The sequence below is a fragment of the Mustelus asterias genome, chromosome 6 (genome assembly GCF_964213995.1).
Source record: "Mustelus asterias chromosome 6, sMusAst1.hap1.1, whole genome shotgun sequence".
NCBI lineage: Eukaryota > Metazoa > Chordata > Chondrichthyes > Carcharhiniformes > Triakidae > Mustelus > Mustelus asterias.
This window is the reverse complement of record NC_135806.1, coordinates 12,175,690-12,198,787: the sequence shown is the minus strand read 5'-3', so window position 1 is coordinate 12,198,787 and position 23,098 is coordinate 12,175,690. Positions and strand designations below refer to the sequence as shown.

Sequence of the window (23,098 nt, the reverse complement as noted above, 5' to 3'; positions counted from 1 at the left end):
GACTTGGTTGCTGGCGAAACGGCTCCCAAAAGGTGGAGCGATGAAAATTAGGGATTTGCAGCAACCTCAGAGGGTTGTGGGGCAGGGAAAAAGATAACGAGTTGGGAAGGGGGCGAGGCTACAGGTTAATTTCAAAACAAGAATTTTAAAAACCGAGACATTGTCAGACAAGGAGGCAAGATAAGGCAGAAAGCACAGGGGGAGTTGACCTGGATTGGTAAGGATATACACATTAGCTTTGGATGAGCGCAAGTTTATACTAATCCCAGAAAAAAAGATTTCTGCTCCACTGATGCTTTAAGTCCATTTTCCCACATCTCTCTGCTAAATTATAGATTGTCACAAACCCGGTTGATGTTATCTGCGAGGGTGTCACAAACTGGAACACCAGTTGGTGGTGGTGTATACTTTGTTAACAGGAATGGCGTGAGGAGTCACATGGAAAACACAGTGAAAAAGTAACCCAGCCCAGTCGTAGTACAACACTTATTGAAGGCTATTTATTACAAGAAAAAAACACACATACACAAACAGTACTATAATGATGTTACGTATAGGAACTACTAAACACACCCACGCAAGTTATGTTGAAATTAACGTTTTTGATCCAAGTTATTATTTACAAAATCATAACTATTTCAGGACTTCCCTCTGCCCAAACAACATCCAATTCAATAGATCTATAAGACCGGGTTATAGTTACCACACTGTATATGATCGAGGAGTTAGTCGGATGGATGTCTCTTCTTGGTTCAAAGATATGGTTTAACTGTCTCCACAAAGGTTTCTGCACTCTTGCTTCTGGTCTGTAGCTAGAACTGGCTCACAAGCTGCTAGACGTAAACCGCCCCCGAATTCTATGAAAGGTTATACTATTTTTCTCCTTGGTGGTTCTCTCCGTGTATTTGCCGTCTGTCCCCTCAGCTGGGGTTCTAAAAGATTAATGTATGTATGCCTCCCTTCGATGGTTCAAACGTCCAAGGTGTTTCCTAATAGCAAGACAACGTTTTCTTTTGATCTGTCTAAAAACCGCTAATCTCATTACCGAGACCCTCATCCTGTGAAATGCTTTTTGAAATGTTGATGGCTTCCACCTGTTAGTTTTGTCACATTCTTGGTACTGTTACTAGGCACTTTCATGACAATTCATTGCCGTATTCGGAACATCCACTGCTAACCGGATTCAAATTCATTTCAAGTAATACACTCCATGGACGGGAAAATACCATTAGACTAATTGGCAGCCGGTACGCTCGAAGAATAAAGTGTTGCAGCCACAAGAAGGGCAGCTACAGGGAACAAATCACTGGGATCAGATAGAGAACTCCCAGAAATTTTGAATCATAGAATCCCTACAATGCACCGGGAGGCCACCTGGTCCGTTGAGTCTGCACCGACCACAACCCCACCCAGGGCCTATTCCTGTAACCCCTCATATTTACCCTGCTAATCCCTCTGACACTAGGGTTAATGTAGCACAGCCAATCCACCCTAACCTGCACATCTTTGGACTGAGGGAGTAAACCGGAGCACCCGGAGGAAACCCACGCAGACATGGGGAAAATGTGCAAATTCCACACAGACAGTGACCCAAGCCGGGAATCGAACCCAGGCCCCTGGTGCTGTGAGGCAGCAGTGCTAACCACTGTGCCTCCCATAATTCAGACTAAACAGCAACGGAAACATGGGATGAAAGTATACAAATGGTCAGTAATGATCATAGAATCATAGAATCCCTACAGTGCAGAAGGAGGCCATTCGGCCCATCGAGTCTGCACCGACCACAATCCCACCCAGGCCCTACCCCCACATTTCAAAGATCTCACAGCACACAAAGGATTAAAGTTAGTATTTTTTTTTATTTCCAACCAGTTCAGCCCTTGAGAATGCAAAATAAAGCTCTGGCCACAGTGATGACCATTACCACTATGCAACATGCCACGTGGTTAGAATGTCGAGTTCAAAGGGACCACTTGTATCACAGGCACCATTCAACGGAAAGGAGGTACAATCAGTGCTCAGTGCATGGAATCATTTCAGAGGGGAATAAGGCGTAGGGCGTAGGAGCTTGTTAGTCTGGGACACCAAGTATGTGGCACTATCCCTCACTGTAAAACAAAAAAAAAAGACAGTATGATAAGATCTGATAATGTTTAAAACTTGTCATAGCATTTCATGATATGGATCCAACATAATGCAAGTCTTAAAGTAGGATGGTGCCATTAAAATGCATGCATTATGACAAATAATTATTAAATCAGGAACCAACAAAACGTTTTATACTTTTGTACGTACTCTCACAATTTTATTTTAATGCCTCATTAGCGCAGTAGGTAGCGTGCCAGCCTCATAATCAGAAGGTCGTGAGTTCAATCCTCGCTCGGGGCACAGTATAGTTTTGGGGGCGGCACAGTGGTTAGTGCTGCTGCCTCAGTGCCAGGGACCCAGGTTCGATTCGTAGCTTGGGTCACTGTCTGTGTGGAGTTTACACGCTCTCCCCCGTGTCTGCGAGGGTTTCCTCCGGGTGCTCCGGTTTCCTCCCCCAGCCCAAAAAGATGTGGGGGTTAGGCCGATTGGTCATGCTAAATTGCATGGCAGGGGGACTAGCTAGAGTAAATGCATGGAGCTATGGGGATAGGGCCTGGGTGGGATTGTGGTCAGTGCAGACCCGATGGGCCGAATGGCCTCCTTCTGCATTGTAGGATTCTACGATTCTACTAATGCCTGCTGCGCACCATAATTTTTAAGAAATAGGTATTTATAATTAAATTGTGGTCAGAAATTATTCAACTGGGAATATTAAATAGTTTAGTGATTTTTGCCTTGATGCTAAGCCTTTTCAGAACATACATTACACAGAAGTGAATGATCCTGAAACAGGCTGTTCAGCCCAAGGAGGCCAAAACCAATGCTGAGTCTCAATGTCCTTCACCCAAACCTCTCAACATAACCTTCCATTAAGATAAAGGCAAAATACTATGGATGCTGGAATCTGAAACAAAAACAAAAAATGCTGGAAAATCTCAGCAGGTTATAGAATTGTAGAATCCCACAGTGCTGGAGGCGGCCATTTGGCCCATCAAGGTTGCACCGACAACAATCCCACCCATACCCTATCCTTGTAGCTCCACATATTTTCCCTGCTAACCCCCCTGACACTAAGGAGCTTTACAACGGCCTGTCAACCGAACCCAGACATCTTCCAGACTGTGGAAGGAAACCGGAGCACCTGGAGGAAACCCACGCAGACAGAGGGAGAATGTGCAAACTCCAAACAGACAGTGACCTGAGGCTGGGAATCGAACCCGGGTTCCTGGTGCTGTGAGGCAGCAGTGTTAACCACCGTGCCGCCCAAGCCTGACAGCATCTGTGGAAAGAGGATAGAGCCAACGTTTTACTCTCTCTCCACTGATGCTATCCAACCTGCTAAGATTTTCCAGCATTTTCAGTTTTTTGTAACCACCCACTTCTTCCTTTCTCCCCTCAGCCTAGTTATCTGGATTTCCCTTGATTGATTCTAAGCTATTCACATCAACCACCATGAATGGTAGCAAATTCCACATTCCCAACATCCATTGAGTAATTATTTTGGATCAGTTTAGGCTACAGTTACTAGCATGGTGACCCAAAGGTTTCAAAAGAATGCGTCGAGGCAGATTCCAGTTGAAATCCCCAGCACACAAGAGGCAGCCTGTCTCCAGGTTGAGCCCTGCAGTTTAGTGTAACTAGAGTTGAAACCAGGTTCAAAACAAAAAGAGTGCTTGGGTGATCCACTGGATTCAATGCCTATTTTTTAAAAAAAATTCATTGGATGTGGGCATCACTGCCTGGGCCAGAATTTATTGCCCATCCCGGAGGGTATTTAAGAGTCAACCACATTGCTGTGGTTCTGGAATCACATGTAGGCCAGACCAGGTAAGGACAGCAGATTTCCTTCCCCAAAGGGCATTAGGGACCCAGATGGGTTTTTACGACAATCGACAATGGTGTCACGGTCATCATTAGACTTCAGCTTCCAGATTTTTATTGAATTCAAATTTCACCATCTGCCATGGTGGGATTTGAACCCAGATGCCCAGAGCAGTAACCTGGGTCTCTGGATTACTAGTCTAGTGACAATACCACTGCGCCACCCTTTTATATAAACAAAGATACAACTTTAGGGGCACTGTAAGAATGATGGCAATTACAGAATCAAGCATAGCTGGCGAGGAATCGGTCCCACTCTTACAGCCAGCCATTGGAAGGATTATGCAGGTTGATACTGTGTAGCCGCATTATGAATGCATTTTCCTTGGTCAGCAAGTCTTAGTGTGGTACACGAACCCGGAGCTTCTGGTTCAGACGCAGGGGTGTTACCTACTGCTTGGCTGTAATTTGTAGCGACTCGCTTTAAAACAGACTGCTCGCCGAGTCTTGGAAGTCTTGACTCCCAATTCTCTCCATCCTGGCTGGGAATGGAAGGCTCATTGAATATAGCCTCCTGTCTCAGAGGCCTGTCATGGGGAGAAAGGTCCTTACCTGCTGCCACCACCCTGACATCCTCATGTGCCCTGCGCCTTCCAGCTGCTCTCTGGTCAGCATCCTCGTGCCACCAGAGGGAATGGACTGTGAAATAACAGCGTCAAATTAGAAAGAGGTGAAGAGGCTCAGGAATGAACAGACAATTTGAAACTGGGGTGATATTAGGGGCAGGGGCTGAGGTAGACATACAAAATATATATTAAAAAGGAAGATATTTATTAAATCCCTTATTCAGGCAGCGTGGTGGTATTCAACTTCACTTCATAGAAATCATAGAAACCCTACAGTGCAGAAGGAGGCCATTCGGCCCATCGAGTCTGCACCGACCACAATCCCACCCAGGCCCTACCCCCACATATTTACCTGCTAATCCCTCTTAACCTACGCATCTCAGGACTCTAAGGGGCAATTTTTAACTTGGCCAATCAACCTAATCCGCACATCTTTGGACTGTGGGAGGAAAGCGGAGCACCCGGAGGAAACCCACGCAAACTCCACACAGACAGTGACCTGAGCCGGGAATCGAACCCGGGACCCTGGAGCTGTGAAGCAGCAGTGCTAACCACTGTGCTACCGTGCCGCCCCTTGTTGGCAGATAGAAACTTTCTTCAACTCCCCAGTTTCCAGATTTCTGAAGTTGGCTTCTTCTAGCAGTCAATTCTCCGGCGTACAATGCTGCCTGAATATGGCAACTTTAATGCTCACCATGAAACTTGGTTACTGAAGTTCCTGCATAAATCCGGGGTTGGGGCCTAATCAAATGGGAGATGAAAGCTCCAAGACTCTGCGAAGCACTTAGCTTTATGCTGCATTGATATGATGCTTCATGGAAATTAGCTCCAATATGGTATTAAACCTGTCATTATTACCGATTTATTAGTGTCACAAGTATGCTTACATTCACACTGCAATGGAGTGACTGTGAAAATCCTCTAGTCGCCACACTCCAGCACCTGTTCGGGTACACCGAGGGAGAATTTAGCATGGCCAATGCACCTAACCAGCATGTCTTTCGGACTGTGGAAGGAAACGAGAGCACCCGGAGGAAACCCACGCAGACACGGGGAGAATGTGCAGACTCCAAAGATAATGACCCAAGCGGGAATCGAACCCGGGACCCTGACACTGTGATGCAGCAGTGCTAACCACTGTGCCACCTAGCCCGAACTAACTTCATTGCTTACAATGTGTTGAAACAACATCAATGTTGCATCTCCACTGAAAATATATCCTCATTTCCAGAACATTAAAATTCAATCTTTGCCTCGCCATCTCCATTCGCAAAAAGCTCCCCCAAAACTGTACCTTTCTTCCCAAATCCTTTATTTTAACAAAGTACATAAGAAAATACAAAATAATTTACCCACTCCTAATCATCCTTTGAACTGAATGGCTCCCAATGCCGTTGAGGGTGTTTAAGAGTTCTGGGTCTGGAGTCACAAATACACCAAGCTGCGTGAGGACAGCAGATTCCCTTTCCTAAAGGGCAGTAGTCAATGACGATCAAAGACAGTTGTCATCGTCACCATTGTTGACACTTGCTTTATATTTCCACATCGTATTAATTAATTGAATTTAAATTCCGCCAGCTGCTATGTCCCCAGAGCATTTGCCTGGGTCTCTGAATTACTAATCCAGGAACAGCATGGGGTGGCACAGTGGTTAGCACTGCTGCCTCAAAGCGCCAGGGACCCGGGTTCGATTCCGGCCTCCGATCACTGTCTGTGTGGAGTTTGCGCACTCTCCCCGTGTCTGCGTGGGTTTCCTCCGAGTGCTCCGGTTTCTTCCCAGTCCAAAAATGTGTGGGTTAGGGTTGATTGGCCATGCTAAATTGACCCTAGAGTCAGGGAGATTAGCAGGTAAATGAGGGTTATGGGAATAGGGCCTGGGTGGGATTGTGGTTGGGGCAGACTTGATGGGCCAAAATGGCCTTCTTCTGTACTGTCGGGATTCTATGAACAGTACCACTATGCCAGCATCTCCCCCTTTCCAGAATCTTGGTTTGAGATTGAAGAAAATGAAACCATATGAAAATAAGTTGGCCATTCAGCCCCTCGAGACTGTCCTGCCATTCAATAAGATCATGGCTGACCTGTTTGTGTTGCATCCCACGTTCACCATCTTCCCCAATATCTTTTGGTTCCCTTGCCTAATAAGAATCTATCTCCACCCTAAAAACATTCAGTGACCCCGCCTCTACTCCTTTCAATGCCACCTTGTCAATACTGTTCAGGATCTTGTATACTTCAATCAAGTCATTCATAGAATCCTACAGTGCAGGAGGCCATTCGGTCCATCGAGTCTGCACCGACCACAACCCCATCCAGGCCCTATCCCCATAACCTCATTCATTTATCCAAGCTAGTTCCCCCTGACACTAAGGGGCAATTTTGCATGGCCAATCCACCTAACCTGCACATCTTTGGACTGTGGGAGGAAACCGGAGCACCCGGAGGAAACCCACGCAGACACGGGGAGAATGTGCAAACTCCACACAGACAATGACCCAAGCCGGGAATTGAACCCGGCTCCCTGGCGCTGTGAGGCAGCAGTGCGAACCACTGTGCCACCCCACAGTCTTCTAAACTCCAGTGGAAACAAACCTTGCCTTTCCAACCTATCGTTATAAGCCAATCTGCTCATTCCAGGTATCAATCCAGTAAACCCCCTCTGAACGGCCTCCAACACATTTACATCCTTCCTTAAGACAACCAAAACCCCACACTACATTCGAGATGCGATCTCACCAACGCCCAGTATAATTGAAGCATAACATCCACACACACACACACACACACACACACACACACACACACACACACACACACACACACACACACACACACACACACACACACACACACACACACACACACACACACACACACACACACACACACACACACACACACACACACACACACACACACACACACACACACACACACACACACACACACACACACACACACACACACACACACACACACACACACACACACACACACACACACACACACACACACACACACACACACACACACACACACACACACACACACACACACACACACACACACACACACACACACACACACACACACACACACACACACACACACACACACACACACACACACACACACACACACACACACACACACACACACACACACACACACACACACACACACACACACACACACACACACACACACACACACACACACACACACACACACACACACACACACACACACACACACACACACACACACACACACACACACACACACACACACACACACACACACACACACACACACACACACACACACACACACACACACACACACACACACACACACACACACACACACACACACACACACACACACACACACACACACACACACACACACACACACACACACACACACACACACACACACACACACACACACACACACACACACACACACACACACACACACACACACACACACACACACACACACACACACACACACACACACACACACACACACACACACACACACACACACACACACACACACACACACACACACACACACACACACACACACACACACACACACACACACACACACACACACACACACACACACACACACACACACACACACACACACACACACACACACACACACACACACACACACACACACACACACACACACACACACACACACACACACACACACACACACACACACACACACACACACACACACACACACACACACACACACACACACACACACACACACACACACACACACACACACACACACACACACACGATTTTCCTTCTCTTCAGCTCTGGCAAAGAGTCATCCAGACTCGAAACGTGGGCTCTATTCTCTCTCCAAGGCACACCAAGGCTGCCCAGGTTATCTACCCGGAGATGTTTTGTATATTGTTGAAAATAGACGCGACATTCACCCTTTTGAGAGGAGTGTGCCACTGTTTTAATTAAACTTGATTAAAACATAAAAATGCATCAAAATTCTACCTTTACGTTCCAATAGAACATAGAACAGTACAGCACAGAACAGGCCCTTTGGCCCACGATGTTGTGCCGAGCTTTATCTGAAACCAAGATCAAGCTATCCCACTCCCTATCCTCCTGGTGTGCTCCATGTGCCTATCCAATAACCACTTAAATGTTCCTAAAGTGTCTGACTCCACTATCACTGCAGGCAGTCCATTCCACACCCCAACCACTCTCTGCGTAAAGAACCTACCTCTGATATCCTTCCTGTATCTCCCACCACGAACCCTATAGTTATGCCCCCTTGTAATAGCTCCATCCACCCGAGGAAATAATCTTTGAACGTTCACTCTATCTATCCCCTTCATCATTTTATAAACCTCTATTAAGTCTCCCCTCAGCCTCCTCCGCTCCAGAGAGAACAGCCCTAGCTCCCTCAACCTTTCCTCATGAGACCTACCCTCCAAACCAGGCAGCATCCTGGTAAATCTCCTCTGCACTCTTTCCAGTGCTTCCACATCCTTCTTATAGTGAGGTGACCAGAACTGCACACAATATCTGCAAAAACATTCAGACAAAAGCTCCCTCGGAATGTTTTGGAGAAAGCAAATGGAAAAATGTCATTCAGGAACGGAAGGGTTCGCTCTGAACAAGCTTTTCCCTGGATCCGCATTGCACAAAACGAGAAACTGAGATTTTCCCGCATTTTCTGTTTTTGATCCTTAGTTTTATGTTCAACCCCTCTCATAATAAAGGGTAGCATTCCAATAGCAATCGGTACATTTACTGATGCTTTGCTGTGTTAATGGCATGATTTCCGTTGCTGTTGAATAATCCGCAAGCACCGCAAAGTGTTGAATATCGAGTAAATTTGTAAATGTCACCTCAATTCACATTCCATCTCCCCTCGCAGGTCAGGTCTGACTGAATTAACCCCAGATGATTCAGAGTTTCTGCATAATCTCAAAGTGGAAAGGTTCATGTGTCTAGAATGTCTGGAGATTGCAGAAACTACAATGGCAGAAAAGAGATTTGGCGGAAGGGAATGCAAGAGAGCAAATATATATTGAGTAAATTGCCTATAAATAATATATGTAGTCTTACTACGCTGAAGATTCTGAAGCTTAAAATTCAGGTCTTACCTTTGTTGAGATGGCCAAACTCACTGTGGAATACCCCAATGAGTGCGCAATATCCCACATGGCTGTGTGCACTCACAGCTTTCTGGAAGGCTTTGCCCCATACAACAGGTCCACCCGGTACCATCTGGTAACTCACTAACTCATATATACCTGTTTGGAAGAATAGAAGAAACTCATTCAACCAAACACAAGCAATATTACTACACAACAGGCTACAAATCAATGTGTGGACACACCTTCTCACAGATCACAGAATACCACAGTGCAGAAGAGGCCCTTCAGCCCATTGGGTCTGCATCGATGCATGAAATACCCTGACCTGCCCACCTAATCCCACTTGCCAGTACTTGGCCCAACAGATAATTTTTAAAAACACCACACTCAAATGGGGTCTGGGCGGAACGGTGGCACAGTGGTTAGTACTGCTGCCTCACATCACAGCGCCAGGGACTCGGGTTCAATTCCGGCCTCGGGTTACTGTCTGTGTGGAGTGTGCACATTCTCCCCGTGTCTGTGTGGGCTTCCTCCGGGAGCTCTGGTTTCCTCCCGTGGTCCAAAGTTGTGCAGGTTAAATTGATTGGCCATGCTAAATTGACCCTAGTGTCAGCAGATTAGCAGGCTAACCATGTGGGGTTACGGGAATGGGGCCTGGGTAGGATTGTGGTCGGAGCTGATTTGATGGGCCAAATGGCCTCCTTTTGCACTGTAGGGATTCTATGATTGGTTTTGTGTATTGAGAATTAGAATACGAAATCAAGTGGCATTATTGAATTTTAGAAGACTATAACTGGAATATAGGGCATGAGCACCAATCCTTCAAAGGGATGTGAGCATTGCTGGCAAGGCTCTAATTTGCCCGTTCCTAACCTGCCTTTCAACTGAGTGGCTCCCTATGCCACTTCAGAGGGTGATTAAGAGTTGTGGGTCTGGAGTCACATGTAGGCCTGGAGTCACACGTAGACCAGGGTTGTCATGGTCACCATTGTTAAGACTCGCTTTATAATTCCAGATTGCATTAGTTAATTGAATTTAAATTCCACCAGCTGCTTTGTCCCCAGAGCATTTTCCTGGGTCTCTGGATGACTAGCCCAGGAAGAAGACTACTACACCAGCATCTCCCCCTTCTAGAATCTTGGTTAGCGATCAAAGAAAATAAAACAACACACACAAACTACAAGTCCCAAGGGTCCAGTGCATCAAACAACATGTTGCCTATTGAAGAACTACAATATTATACAAATATTAGGAAGTGTTTCATAATTGGTACTTAAAGCTCATGTGTAATCTTGCACTCAGCAATTGAAAGTGGCAAAATGCAGATAAACACCAAGGTGTGATGCACTGTGCATATTCTGGGACATCATAATGTACCCTCACTAACAGTGCTGAGGCAAAAGTAGATCCAATTCATAGAATCCCTACAGTGCAGAAGGAGGTCATTCGGCCCATTGAATCTGCACCAACCACAATCCCACCCATGCCCTATTCCCATAACACCTCATATTTACCCTAATCCCCCTGACACTAGGGTTAATTTAGCATTGCCAATCAGTCTAACCCACACATCTCTGGATGTGGGAGGAAACCGGAGCACCCGGAGGAAACCCACGCAAACACGTGGGAGAATGTGCAAACTCCACACAGATAGTGACGCGAGGCTGGAATTGAACCCGGGTCCCTGGCGCTGTGAGACAGCAGTGCTAACCACTGTGCCACCCTTTTATAAAGTGTTTACAAATCCTCCACAAACTGACTCCCATCAAATTTAGCATCGTCCTCCAACCTTATTTTAACCTCTAATCTTCTGTCCCTGGCCCCTTCTCTATCTGCGTCGACCAAAAATAGCGGTTGTCAACAAGAACATGTTCTGCAGAAGTTGAGCCAACAAATCAATGCTTGTCATCATCACAATGTCAATGAGAATGAGAGCTGTCTGATTTGTTGGATCAGGTATTATATCTGCACAATGTAACACTTGGATGATGACTAATACAACAATGAGCACTCCTGGTTCCTGGAAAGCTCATCACATCAAGGTGTTTTGAAAATATGATGCACGCATTATGGTGCTTCAACTTTTCCAGGAAGTTGAGAGTGTAATCCCTCTAATCCGGCTGGCACAAATAAGATGGTATTAGCCGATGCACGTCGCTGCTTGGGATTCAAGACGGCAAGTTAGACGCAATCATGCAACTAGACATCTAACCTTCAAACAATCAACCTATGGTGAGCCCTATGTTAACTCACACATTATTAATCGCTGGCTGCCCCATCCAGGTAAATAAAAGGGACCTCCTGGAGGAACTGGTTAGATTGTTGGCTCATCAACCTTTCACCCTGGGTTTGAATTTGTTTGGACTGGACAAGGACAAAGCTCAGAGCAAGATGCTTGCCTTTTTTTGGCGATTGGTTCAACTCTGCCCAAGGCACCATGTAGACAATCTCGCTGGTTTGGTCTCGAAGCATTGGCAGCATTTTGGAGATATAATTTTGTTGCCAGTCTTTATCGTTGGCCAGGGCTTCTCGTACTGCTGATCGGTGCTTGTAACTGTCTAAGGAAAAAATGCTTTGAGATAGTCCATCATTCTCACATGATAATATTACAGCCTTTGACATAGCACACACCTCCTCCACTTTCAGTACATATTATATATAATCATATTATTTACACCATTTCTGTCATATTCAAACTATAGAACATACACATGTACACACTTATCTTCCATACCTAGCTCCCAATTTGCAGCTCCATATTCAATGGTGGTGTGGCTCATGTGGACACCATTTTTGACACTTAAAACAAACACCAGAGTTTATTCCCGAACTACTTGTTCTGACACATCATAACAACAGTAGGCCATTCAGCCCATTCCACTATTCAATTTCAGTATCAGCCATGGCTTAGTTGACAGCACGTTCGCCCCCAATTCACAAGGTTCCGGGTTCAAGTCCCACTCCAGGCTTCAGCACAGTACTGAAGGAGCACTGAAGAAGGTGCTGTCCTTCAGAACAGATGTTGAACCCCCTCCGATATCTCCCAGAGGGAAGAACGGAAAGCCAGGGTTCCCGATTACCACCCTTCAGATTTGAAACTCAGGAGAGAAAGAGGCTGAGAAACAAACTCGTGTCTGACCCCCTTCAATGCTCCATGCCAGGCTTGTCCAAAGTGCGAGAGGGTGAGAGACGGGTAGATTGTTTCCATTAGTCTGGCTCATCGACAGTATCCGTGCACTCTAATGGTGGCTGAGGGTGACTGAGTGAGTAACCAGAGCCTGGGAGAGAGCCAGAAACAGACACACTCACCCTTTTACACTCTAACACTCATCCTTACTCATAGTTTAGTTCGTTCAGCAAGTTTTTTCTTTTCATACCTTGTGTTTTTTTTAAAATTCGTTTAGTTCGTTCAGCAAGTTTTTTCTTTTCATACCTTGTGTTTTTTTTAAAATTCATATTTCATGAACAAACATTTCTGAAACTTGGTCATCGACCCCTTGAGTGAGAATTTTTTTTTTAAAAAAGTGCTCCCCCGCTCTAGAAGGTTGGGCAAACCTGCTCTGCACTATAGCATTTCTATACATTGCGCCCTTGTAGCAACTTTTAAGTTTATTTATTAGTGCCATGAGTAGGCTTACGTTAATACTGCAATTAAGTTACTGTGAGATTCCCCCAGTTGCTACACTCCAGCACCTGTTCGGGTACACTGAGGGAGAATTTAGCATGGCCAATCCACCTAACCCCAGCACGTCTTTCGGACTGTGGGAGGAAACCCGAGCACCTGGAGGAAACCCACGTAGACATGGGGAGAATGTGCAGACTCCACACAGACAGTGGCCCAAGCCGGGAATTGAACCCGGGTCCCTGACGCTGTGAGGCAACAGTGCTAACCACTGTGTCACCCCCCCATTTCTACTCCTGAATAGAATAAAACAAGTTATCAAAAACAGAAACACTCTTTGGTATGTCAATTCTTCTCTTACCATATTTCCAAACATGAAAGACTTCATTCAGGCAGCCGATTTCCACAGACCAGTAACCAATGAGCTCAGAATGGGCAGTGCGCAGGTGGATGTTATCATTGGTCAGCTTCAAAAAGTCAGCCACCTTCCTGGGTTGTATGATGTAAGTGCGGAATTCATAAAAAGTGCCATTTTCCTGCTGGCCTCTTGTGGAAGTTCCTATAGATCTCTGGAGGCAACAGAAGGGAATATTTCATAGTTACATGACAACATCCAGATGTGACCTTCCTACAGAAGACTTTCACATCACCCAAAAGTTCCCACCCACGACAGTGCCTGCATATAAAGCAACACTAGTGCTGTATTCTCTGTAGCGCACAGAGCTCATGTATGTCACAGTGTCTCCAATATACACACGCACCATTTTGGGGCCTTAAATTAATGAAGCTTCGTGGTTACTCAAGTAACACTATTTTTAAAAAATATGTATATCATTTGTGCACAGAGATGTATCCTACATGTAACAGTTTATGTTGGTGGGAGGTCCTGCCTATACAGGTGATTTCATAGCTTTACTGCTTCTAACCAGGTTAGTTAGCTCATAAAAATGGCAATGATAGAACAATAAAGTGTGAAAGGCTGAGATCCGATCCAAGTCAGGATGTTGAATAACTCAGAAGGGGATCTTGCAGGTCATGGTATTCACACGCATCTGCTGCCCTGATAGAATCTATTGCATTCCTACATTGCAGAAGGCGGCCATTCGGCCCCTCATGTCTGCAATGACTTTCTGGAAGACCATCTTACCCAAGACCACACCCCCGAAACCCCGTGTACTTACCGTGGCTAATCCACCTAACCTACACACCTTGGGACACTAAAGGGCAATGCAGCATGGCCAATCCACTTAACCTGTACAATTTTGGACTGTGGGAGGAAACCGAAGCACCCGGAGGAAACCCACGCAGACACGGGAAGAAGGTGCAAACTCCACACAGACAGTCACCCAAGGCTGGAATTGAACCCGGGTCCCTGGCGCTGTGAAGCAGCAGTGCTAACCACTGTGCTTTCTTATATCCTTGGTTTAGCCGTGTTTCAAGTCAATAGTAACCTCCAGAATATTGTTGGAGAATGCAATGATGGCAGTGTTGTTACATGTCAAGGGCAGACAGGTAAATTCTCTCTTGCCATTGCCTGGCACTTATAGGTGCAAGTGTTACTCACTACTTTTCAAGCCAAACTTCATCGTTACTCAGGTTTTACAGAAGGGTGTGCAGGCAGAGTTGGAATGACAGCCAGGCAGTCAGAGTGGACCTGACAAGGCTGGAGTACATCGCATTCTCTAACTGAGAGTGGTAGTTCAGCTTGGGAGTGCAGCCAGAGTCAAGAACACAGTATCTCGGCTTGCAAACCAATCCATATTCAGGGATACAGACAGGCATTTCTCCAACCGCAGACGTGAATCCCAGATGGCTGTTGCTTCCCTGGTGGCAGGGTGAAGAATGTCGCTAAGCAGCTGCAGAGCGCTCTGAGGGGCGAGGCTGAATATGCTAGGAGTTGAAGACCATATTGGACTGAAATATTAGGTGGAGTTCAGAGTAGGGGTAATATAATCAAATGCAAATTAGGCTCATAGTGCTGTGCGTCAACATACGAAGCATGGTAAATCAAGTTGGTGATCGGTTGCCACATATCAATATAGCATTGTGACATTAATAGAAAACTGGTTCAAAAAAAAAGCAGGTTTGGGAATTATATTTTCCTGGATACAATATTCAGGGAAGATTGAGAAGAAAAATAAGTGGATGAACGGGAATATTAAGTGTTGAAGAAAGAGAGTGTGCTTTAGGGGCCAAGAACTGTATCTATTTAGTAGAGTTTTAAAAAAGCAATAGGAATACCACTACAGAGCAGGGTACACTAGGTTTTCCCAACTAGTGGGAAAGATACCGAGAAAGGAATCTGAAGGGAAATTACAGAGGTGAAAAAAACTACAGCATTGCGATCATGGGAAAAAGTAAATGAGCAAGGCAAGAGAGTGTATGAGAAGAGAGTGGCAGTTAACAAAGTCTTCTAGGGCAGCACGATGCCACAGTGGTTAGCACTGCTGCCTCTTAGTGCCAGGGACCCAAGTTTAATACCAGCCTCGGGTCACTGTCTGTGTGGAGTTTGCACGTTCTCCCCGTGTCTGTGTGGGTTTCCTCCGGGTGCTCCGGTTTCCTCCCACAGTCCAACGATGTGCGGGTTAGGTTGATTGGCCATGCTAAATTGACCCTAGTGTCAGGGGATTTACAGGGTAAATATGTGGGATTACGGGAATAGGGCCTGGGTGGGATTGTGGTCGGTACAGACTCGATGGGCCTCCTTCTGCACTGTAGGGATTCTATGATATAATAAGAGTAATAAGAAGATGGCTGGCCTGATTAAGGACCAAAAGTTGGAGCTACACATGAAGGCAGAGGGCATGGCTGAGGTGCTAAATGAGTAATATCCTAGGATATTAAAGGAAGTAGCTACAGAGGTAGTGGGTACACTGGTAGAAATCTTCTAAATACACAAATTCTGGGAAAGCCTCAGAGGATTGGAAAACTGCCAAAGTAACACCCTTATTCAAAAAGGAGACAAAAAACAGGTAACATAACCTGTCATTTGGAAAATGTTAAGAGTCCATTATAAAGGACGTAATAGCAGAGCATTTAGAAATATATAATATAATCAAGCAGAGTTAACATTGCTTCATGAAGGGAAAATCATGCCTGACAAAGTTATTAAAAGTCTTTGAGGGGGGAACAAGCAGGGTAGATAAAGGGGAACCAGTAGATGTAACATACTTGGATTTCCAAAAAGCATTCAAAGGGTACCGCACAAAAGGCCACTTGATGATATATGAGCCCCTATCAGCATAGATAAAAGGATTGACTGACTAATAGAGACAAAGCATTGGGATAAGATGGGCATTTTCAGGATGGCAACCTGTAACTAGCGGAGTGGCACAATGATCAGTGCTGGAATCACAATTATTTACAATATATAATGACTTGGATGAGGGAACTGAATTTACTGTTGCTAAGTTTGCAGATGACACAAAAATAGGTGGGTAGGTAAGTGTGGTGAGGATGCCATAATGGGGGAATTTTCCTATCCCGCCCACCATGGGAATTGTAGCGACCATGCAAAGGTCCATTGACCTCGGGTGGGATTTTCCGATTTTGGGGCGAGCGCAGCCAGAAAATCCCACTCAAAGAGTCTACAGAGGGATATAGAGAGATGAAGTGAGTGGACAAAACTTGGCAGGCTGAACACTTAGTTTTAGGTTCAGGGGAATCCATATAAATGTCCTGCATTCATAGAATAGAATTTTAGAATGCCTACAGTGTAGAAGGAGGCCATTCGGCCCATCAAGTCTGCATCGACCACAATCCCACCCAGACCCTATTCCTGTGACGCCACATATTTATCCTGCTAATCCTCCTGACACTAGGGTTAATTTAGCATGGCCAACCTAACCCGCACATCTTTGGACTGTGGGAGGAAACTGGAGCACCCTGTGGAAACCCACACAGACACAGGGAGAACGTGCAAACTCCACACAGGCAGTGACCCGAGGCCGGAATTGAGCCCGAGTCCCTGGCGCTGTGAAGCAGCAGTGCTATCCACTGTGCCCGATTCTGCATTCCGACGCAACAGGGAGCATGAACACAAACCCTGTCCTGAAACAGGAATCAGTCCAAAGATGCATAGCTCGGGTGGATTAGCCACAGTAAATGTGGAGGGTTACGGGATAGGGCATGGTAAGATGCTCTTTCGGAGAGTCAGTGCAGACTGAATGGGCCAAATGGCCTGCTTCTGCACAGTAGACATTCTATGTTTTTTATGATAATCAACTATGGTTCCATGGTCACCATGAGATTTTGAATTCCAGATTTGTATTGAATTCAAATTTCACCACCTGCCGTGGTGGGGTTCGAGCCTGGGTCCTGAAACCCGAGTCCAGTGACAATACCATCATGCCACCACCTCCGTTTAATTAAGGAGAGACAACAGATTTTTTTTTAAAAAGGCAAATAGTGCTGAGTGTTGACTGAGATAACAGTCGAACCTAATGTGGCGAATATGGACTTCCGAAAGATGTTTGATAAACTGCCAATAACCTGCCAGTAAACTTTTTCTTGGAATAAATGTGACAACAAAGCAGGTTGAGTAACAGAAAATAGGAAGTAGTGAATGGTTGCTTTCGAACTGGAGGAAGGCATTCAATGGAGTTCCCTCAGTATTGGCATTAGGATCACCGTTTTTCTTCATATGAATCAATGACCGAGTCTTACAGGGGACAATCTTAAAATGTGCATATGGCGCAAAACTTGAATGCATTGTGAATGGAGGAGGATGACAATGTTAAACCAGGAGCACATAAACAAACTGGCGGAATAGGCAGACATATGGAAGAGGTAGTTTACGGGCTGCACAGTGGTTAGCACTGCTGCCTCACAGAGCCAGGGATCTGGGTTCGCTTCCCAGTTTGGGCCACTGTCTGTGCGGAGTCTGCATGGTTCTCCCTGTGTCTGCATGGATTTCCTCCAGGTGCTCTGGTTTCCTTCCACAGTCTGAAAGATGTACTGGTTAGAAATTCTCCCTCAGTGTACCTGAACAGGCACCGGAGTGTGGCGACTAGGGGATTTTCCACAGTTACTTCATTGCAGTGTTAATGTAAGTCTACTTGTGACGCTAATAAATAAACTTCAATGCAGAAAAGTGTGAAATCTTATATTTTGATATGAAGAATGTGGAGCAGCAACATTTTGCGTGTATGGATAGGGATGTTTTGCTACAATTGTATAGGGTGTTGGTGAGGCCACGCCTAGAGCATTGTGTACAGTTTTGGTGCCCTTATCTGAAGAAGGACGTCCTTACAATAGAGGGAGTACAGCGAAGGTTTACCAGGCTGATTCCTGGGATGGCAGATCTGTCTTGAGGAGAGACTAAATTGGTTAGGATTATATGCAATGGAGTTCAGAAGAGTGAGGGGATCTACAGAAACTTATGAAATTCTAACAGGGTTAGAAGTTTATTAGTCACAAGTAGGCTTACAATGAAGTTACTGTGAAAATCCCCTAGTCACCACACTCCGGCGTCTGTTCGGGTACACTGAGGGAGAATTTAGCACGGCCAATGCGCCTAACCAGCATGTTTTTGGACAGTGGGAGGAAACCAGAGCAGCCGGAGCAAACCCACGGCGGAATAGGCTCGAAGGGCCGAATGGCTTCTCCTGTTTCTAGCTTCTAACAGAAAGGACACTGTTCAATAGCAGGTTGCAAGAATAGAGACACCTCGGGGTGTATGTGCAAAATCACTGAAGTGGCAGGGTAGGTTGAGAAAATGGTTCAAAAGATATACAGGATCCCAGATAACTAGAGATATAGAGCACATAAATCAAAGAAATGATTATGAAGCTTTATAAAGCTCAGGCTTGGCCTCAACTGGAGAACTCTGTTCAATTCTGGACTGCAACATTTTAGGGAGGATGTGAGAGCGTGCACAAAAGATTTGCACGGAAGCTTCCGGTAATGAGGAACTTCAAGTATACTGCTAGATCAGGGAAGCTGGGGTTGTTCTCTCGAGAGAAAGTTGAGAGGGGATTTGATTGAGGTGTTCAAATCACGAAGGGGTCTGGACAAAGTAGATATTTGTGAGGGATCCTGTGTATGCTTAGCCCTGCTTGCTTCAGTCCATGCAAAGATTCTACTTTAAGTCATTTCTGCCTATGCACAATTACATTCAAGTGCCAGGCTGTAGGGGTTAACTAACTCTGCTAAGCTGACCAACTGTAGCTGGCTTGACTACATGTAGAATCAGACGGCGTGATGGGTTAGCTAAAAATTGACTGCATTCCTGAAGGGTACACAATGCAGGCAAACAACAGCATAACAGCAGCTGCAAGGATTGTTTTTCTAGACAGAGATGGCCGGTGAAAAACACTTCCAATAACGAGATAAGGGTTGAAATGTAGTTTGGATTTGAGTGTTTCAGTTCCGTTCAGCACAGTTCAAGGGCTTGGCTGAGAAGCCAGTCTCCAAGTTCGCTTTTCTTTGCTTCCATCATGTAATTTTTTAAAGTTCTTTCCAATTAAAAAAAACATTTTAAAACTTGTGCCAATGCTTTCCCCCGTCTCTTCAAATGAATGAATGGACCCAACAGTAGATAATGTTCCCGTTGACAGAAGGATCTGGAAGTTAGAGGACACCAATTTCAGGTGACCAGCAAAATAATCAACTGCGACATGAGGTTATCGTTTCTTTGTTTTGCACAGAAGTGGTTTGGGTTTGGAGAGCGCTGCTCGAGACAGTGGTGAGCGCAGATACATATTGGGGCTTTCAAGAGGGAACTGGATAAGTCCCTTAAGACAAACAATTTGCAAGCTGACTGGGAATGGGTGAAGTGGGGCTGACCATGTTGCCCTTGCCGCGAGCCAGCAGACACACTGAATGGCCTCCTTCAGCACCGCAACAATTCAATGATTCCGAAAATCATGGATGCAGTCAATTCAGTCCACTTCTGTCAATTGTCAGCTGTGGCTCAGTTGGTAGCAGTCTGGCCTGACAGTCAGAAGGTTCAGAGTTCAAGTCCCACTTCAGACGCCTGAGCTTATCATTTGGGATCTCCGTCTCTTGCAGCTGCTTACTGTTGGGAGTGCTGTTTTCCGGACGAAACATTGAAAATTGAAGCAGTGGGTGCATCCGAGTTGGCACAAGGTCCCTTTGACAAGCAGGAGAGGGATGTACAAAACTCTGGTGCGGCCGCACTTGCAGAGTATTGCGTACAGTTCTGGTCGCTACATTATAGGAAGGATGTGGAAGCATTGGAAAGGATGCAGAGGAGATTTACCAGGATGTTGCCTGGTATGGTGGGAAGGTCTTATGAGGAAAGGCTGAGGGACTTGAGGCTGTTTTTGTTAGAGAGAAGGTTAAGAGGTGACTTAATAGAGGCATACAAGATGATCAGAGGATTAGATAGGGTGGACAGTGAAAGCCTTTTTCCTCAGATGGTGATGGCTAGCACGAGGCGACATAGCTTTAAATTGAGGGGTGATAGATATAGGACAGATGTCAGAGGTAGGTTCTTGACTCAGAGTAGTAAGGGCGTGGAATGCCCTGCCTGCAGCAGTAGTGGACTCGCCAACATTAAGAACATTTAAATGGTCATTGGATAAACATATGGATGATATTGGAATAGTGTAGGTTAGATGGGCTTTAGATTGGTTTCACAGGTCGGTGCAACATCGAGGGCCGAAGGGCCTCTACTGCACTGTAATGTTCTATGAGAGTTATCCAGTGCACACGTTGGTACAAATCGACTAAATCAGCCAATCACATTAAAGAATTCTCAGACAGCATTGTGGCACAGTGGTCAGCACTGCTGCCTCACAGCTGGGTTCAATTCTGACCTTGGGTGACTGTGTGCAATTTGCACGTTCTCCCCGTGTCTGCATCGGTTTCCTCCAAGTGCTCCGGTTTCCTCCCACAGTCCAAAGATGTGCAGGTTGGGTGGATTGGCCATGCAGGGTACATGGAGAAGATAGAGGGTGGGATGCTCTTTCAGAGAGTAGGTGCAGATTCAATGGGCCAAATGGTCTCTTTCTACAGTGTAGGGATTCTAAACCAAATACTGTACACCAATTAAACCAGAAAGAGTAAATTTATAACTAAAGATAATCTGATTGTTATTTTTCTCAAACAAAGACAGGTGAACCTGCAATTAAACAGCCAGTTTGCATACAAGCTTCCATCAACTGATCTCACTCACTGGTCCTGACTGTAGTCTTTTATGTGCAAGGTTTTCTTCCGACACACTCCCTTACCAAGGGCCTGGATTCCCAAGAATTGTTACGTGCGGCTGGTCTGACTCCACTGCTCCCGCACCAACGCCGACGTGCTGCACTGCATGCAACTTGGAGCAACTTTTCCTCGCCCTACAAATAATTTTCAATGTCAACTTCACAAATCATCAACCTCGGGTTTCCAAAACAACACGGCTTGGCCGTTCTTGCAAAAAAAATAGAAAAAAATTCAGAAACTACAAGTCGAAAGTAACGATTGCTTCAGACCAAAAGGAAGCCCAATTAAAGTTTCGAGGTTAAGAGTCAAAAATTGCAACAAGGAATTACAGCACAGCCCCGCCCCCTCCTCCAAGATCAAAGGACCCTATTTTAACCCCGCAGCCGTTTTGAACTTTTACCTGTTGTCCCAGGTAACTGGAGAAGAGCAGGGACCGTGGAGCGGCTGCATAGATTCTGCTCAATGCGCCCCTTACACTGTACATGGCAATGGAACACTCAGAACAAGCGATGGAACGTTGCGACAATGGGTTCGAACGTTGCGACAGCGGGTTCGAACGTTGCGACAGTGTTTTTGGAACGTTGCAACAATTGGCTGTGACCGAACGTTCCAATCCGCCCAGCTGACCGGACACTTGACCCAGAACCAAAAGACAAAAGTCGCTCACCTCAAAGCACCCCCCCCTCCCCCCTTAAATGCGTACGGTAGCCGCACTAACACAAAAGCACAACGGTTCACAATACCAAATGCACAGCATTGCCCCCTCTTGTGGATTTCAGTCTCTTCAGATGTTGGAATTCCTCCACAACATTTTTGTTGTTATAATGTGGGGTTGCCGGCGTTGGACTGGGGTGGGCACAGTAAGAAGTCTCACAACACCAGGTTAAAGTCCAACAGGTTTATTTGGAGTCATGAGCTTTCGGAGCGCTGCCCCTCACCTGATGAAGGGGCCGCGCTCCGAAAGATCGTGCTTCCAAATAAAACCTGTCAGATTTTTGTTTTGTTGTTGGGCTATTCATGAGTGTTATAAAGTTAAAATTTATTTATTAGTTAAAGTTTATGTATTAGGCAGACGTAAGGCTTACATTAACACTGCAATGAAGTTACTGTGAAATTCCCCGAGTCGCCACAGTCCGGCGCCTGTTCGGGTCAATGCACCTAACCTGCATGTCTTTCAGAATGTGAGAGGAAACCATTGTTTTGGAGAGGGGGGATTATTGAGAGAGAGAGACAGGTGCTGCTTCATTGGTAGCGGAACTAACACTAGAAAAATAAACATAGGATGGAAATCTCCCGTCTGAGACTAAGTCCAGCGGCGTGGAGGAGGGGGGGAGGAAGGTGACAGAGAGGGGTTGGGACTCCGCCATGACCCGAATTCTCCGGTCATTCATGCGGGACTGGAGGATCCCGCTGGCAGCCCTGCCTACGGGTTTCCCACCATCGTGGGGTGACGTCAATGGGAATTTCTGTTGACAGCGGCAGGACTAGAGAATCCCGCTGCTAGCAAACAGCACGCCACCTCCTGTCGGTGGGAAACATGAGGCTGGGAGGCCGGAGAATCTCATCCCATATGTTCCAGCACTCATCTTATTAATTATGCACCTGGGT

At 45.9% G+C, this 23,098-nt stretch overlaps 1 protein-coding gene across 2 annotated transcripts; it reads right to left on the bottom strand.

Moving 5' to 3' along the window:
• Window positions 1-1,839: 1,839 nt before the first annotated feature.
• On the bottom strand, window positions 1,840-22,210 carry nipsnap3a (nipsnap homolog 3A (C. elegans)). 2 transcript variants are annotated; one of them, XM_078214081.1, is made up of 7 exons: window positions 21,891-22,210; window positions 21,514-21,624; window positions 13,680-13,887; window positions 12,096-12,254; window positions 9,703-9,852; window positions 4,522-4,608; window positions 1,840-2,108 (listed from the first exon to the last, which is right to left on the bottom strand). In XM_078214081.1, the coding sequence occupies exons 1-7, from the start codon at window positions 21,972-21,974 to the stop codon at window positions 2,032-2,034; spliced, it is 876 nt and encodes a 291-aa protein (XP_078070207.1). In that variant the 5' UTR covers window positions 21,975-22,210; the 3' UTR covers window positions 1,840-2,031. The 2 variants fall into 2 exon arrangements, with proteins under 2 accessions (XP_078070207.1, XP_078070208.1); XM_078214082.1 differs by lacking the exon at window positions 21,514-21,624 and having other exon boundaries at window positions 21,891-22,189.
• Window positions 22,211-23,098: the final 888 nt, after the last annotated feature.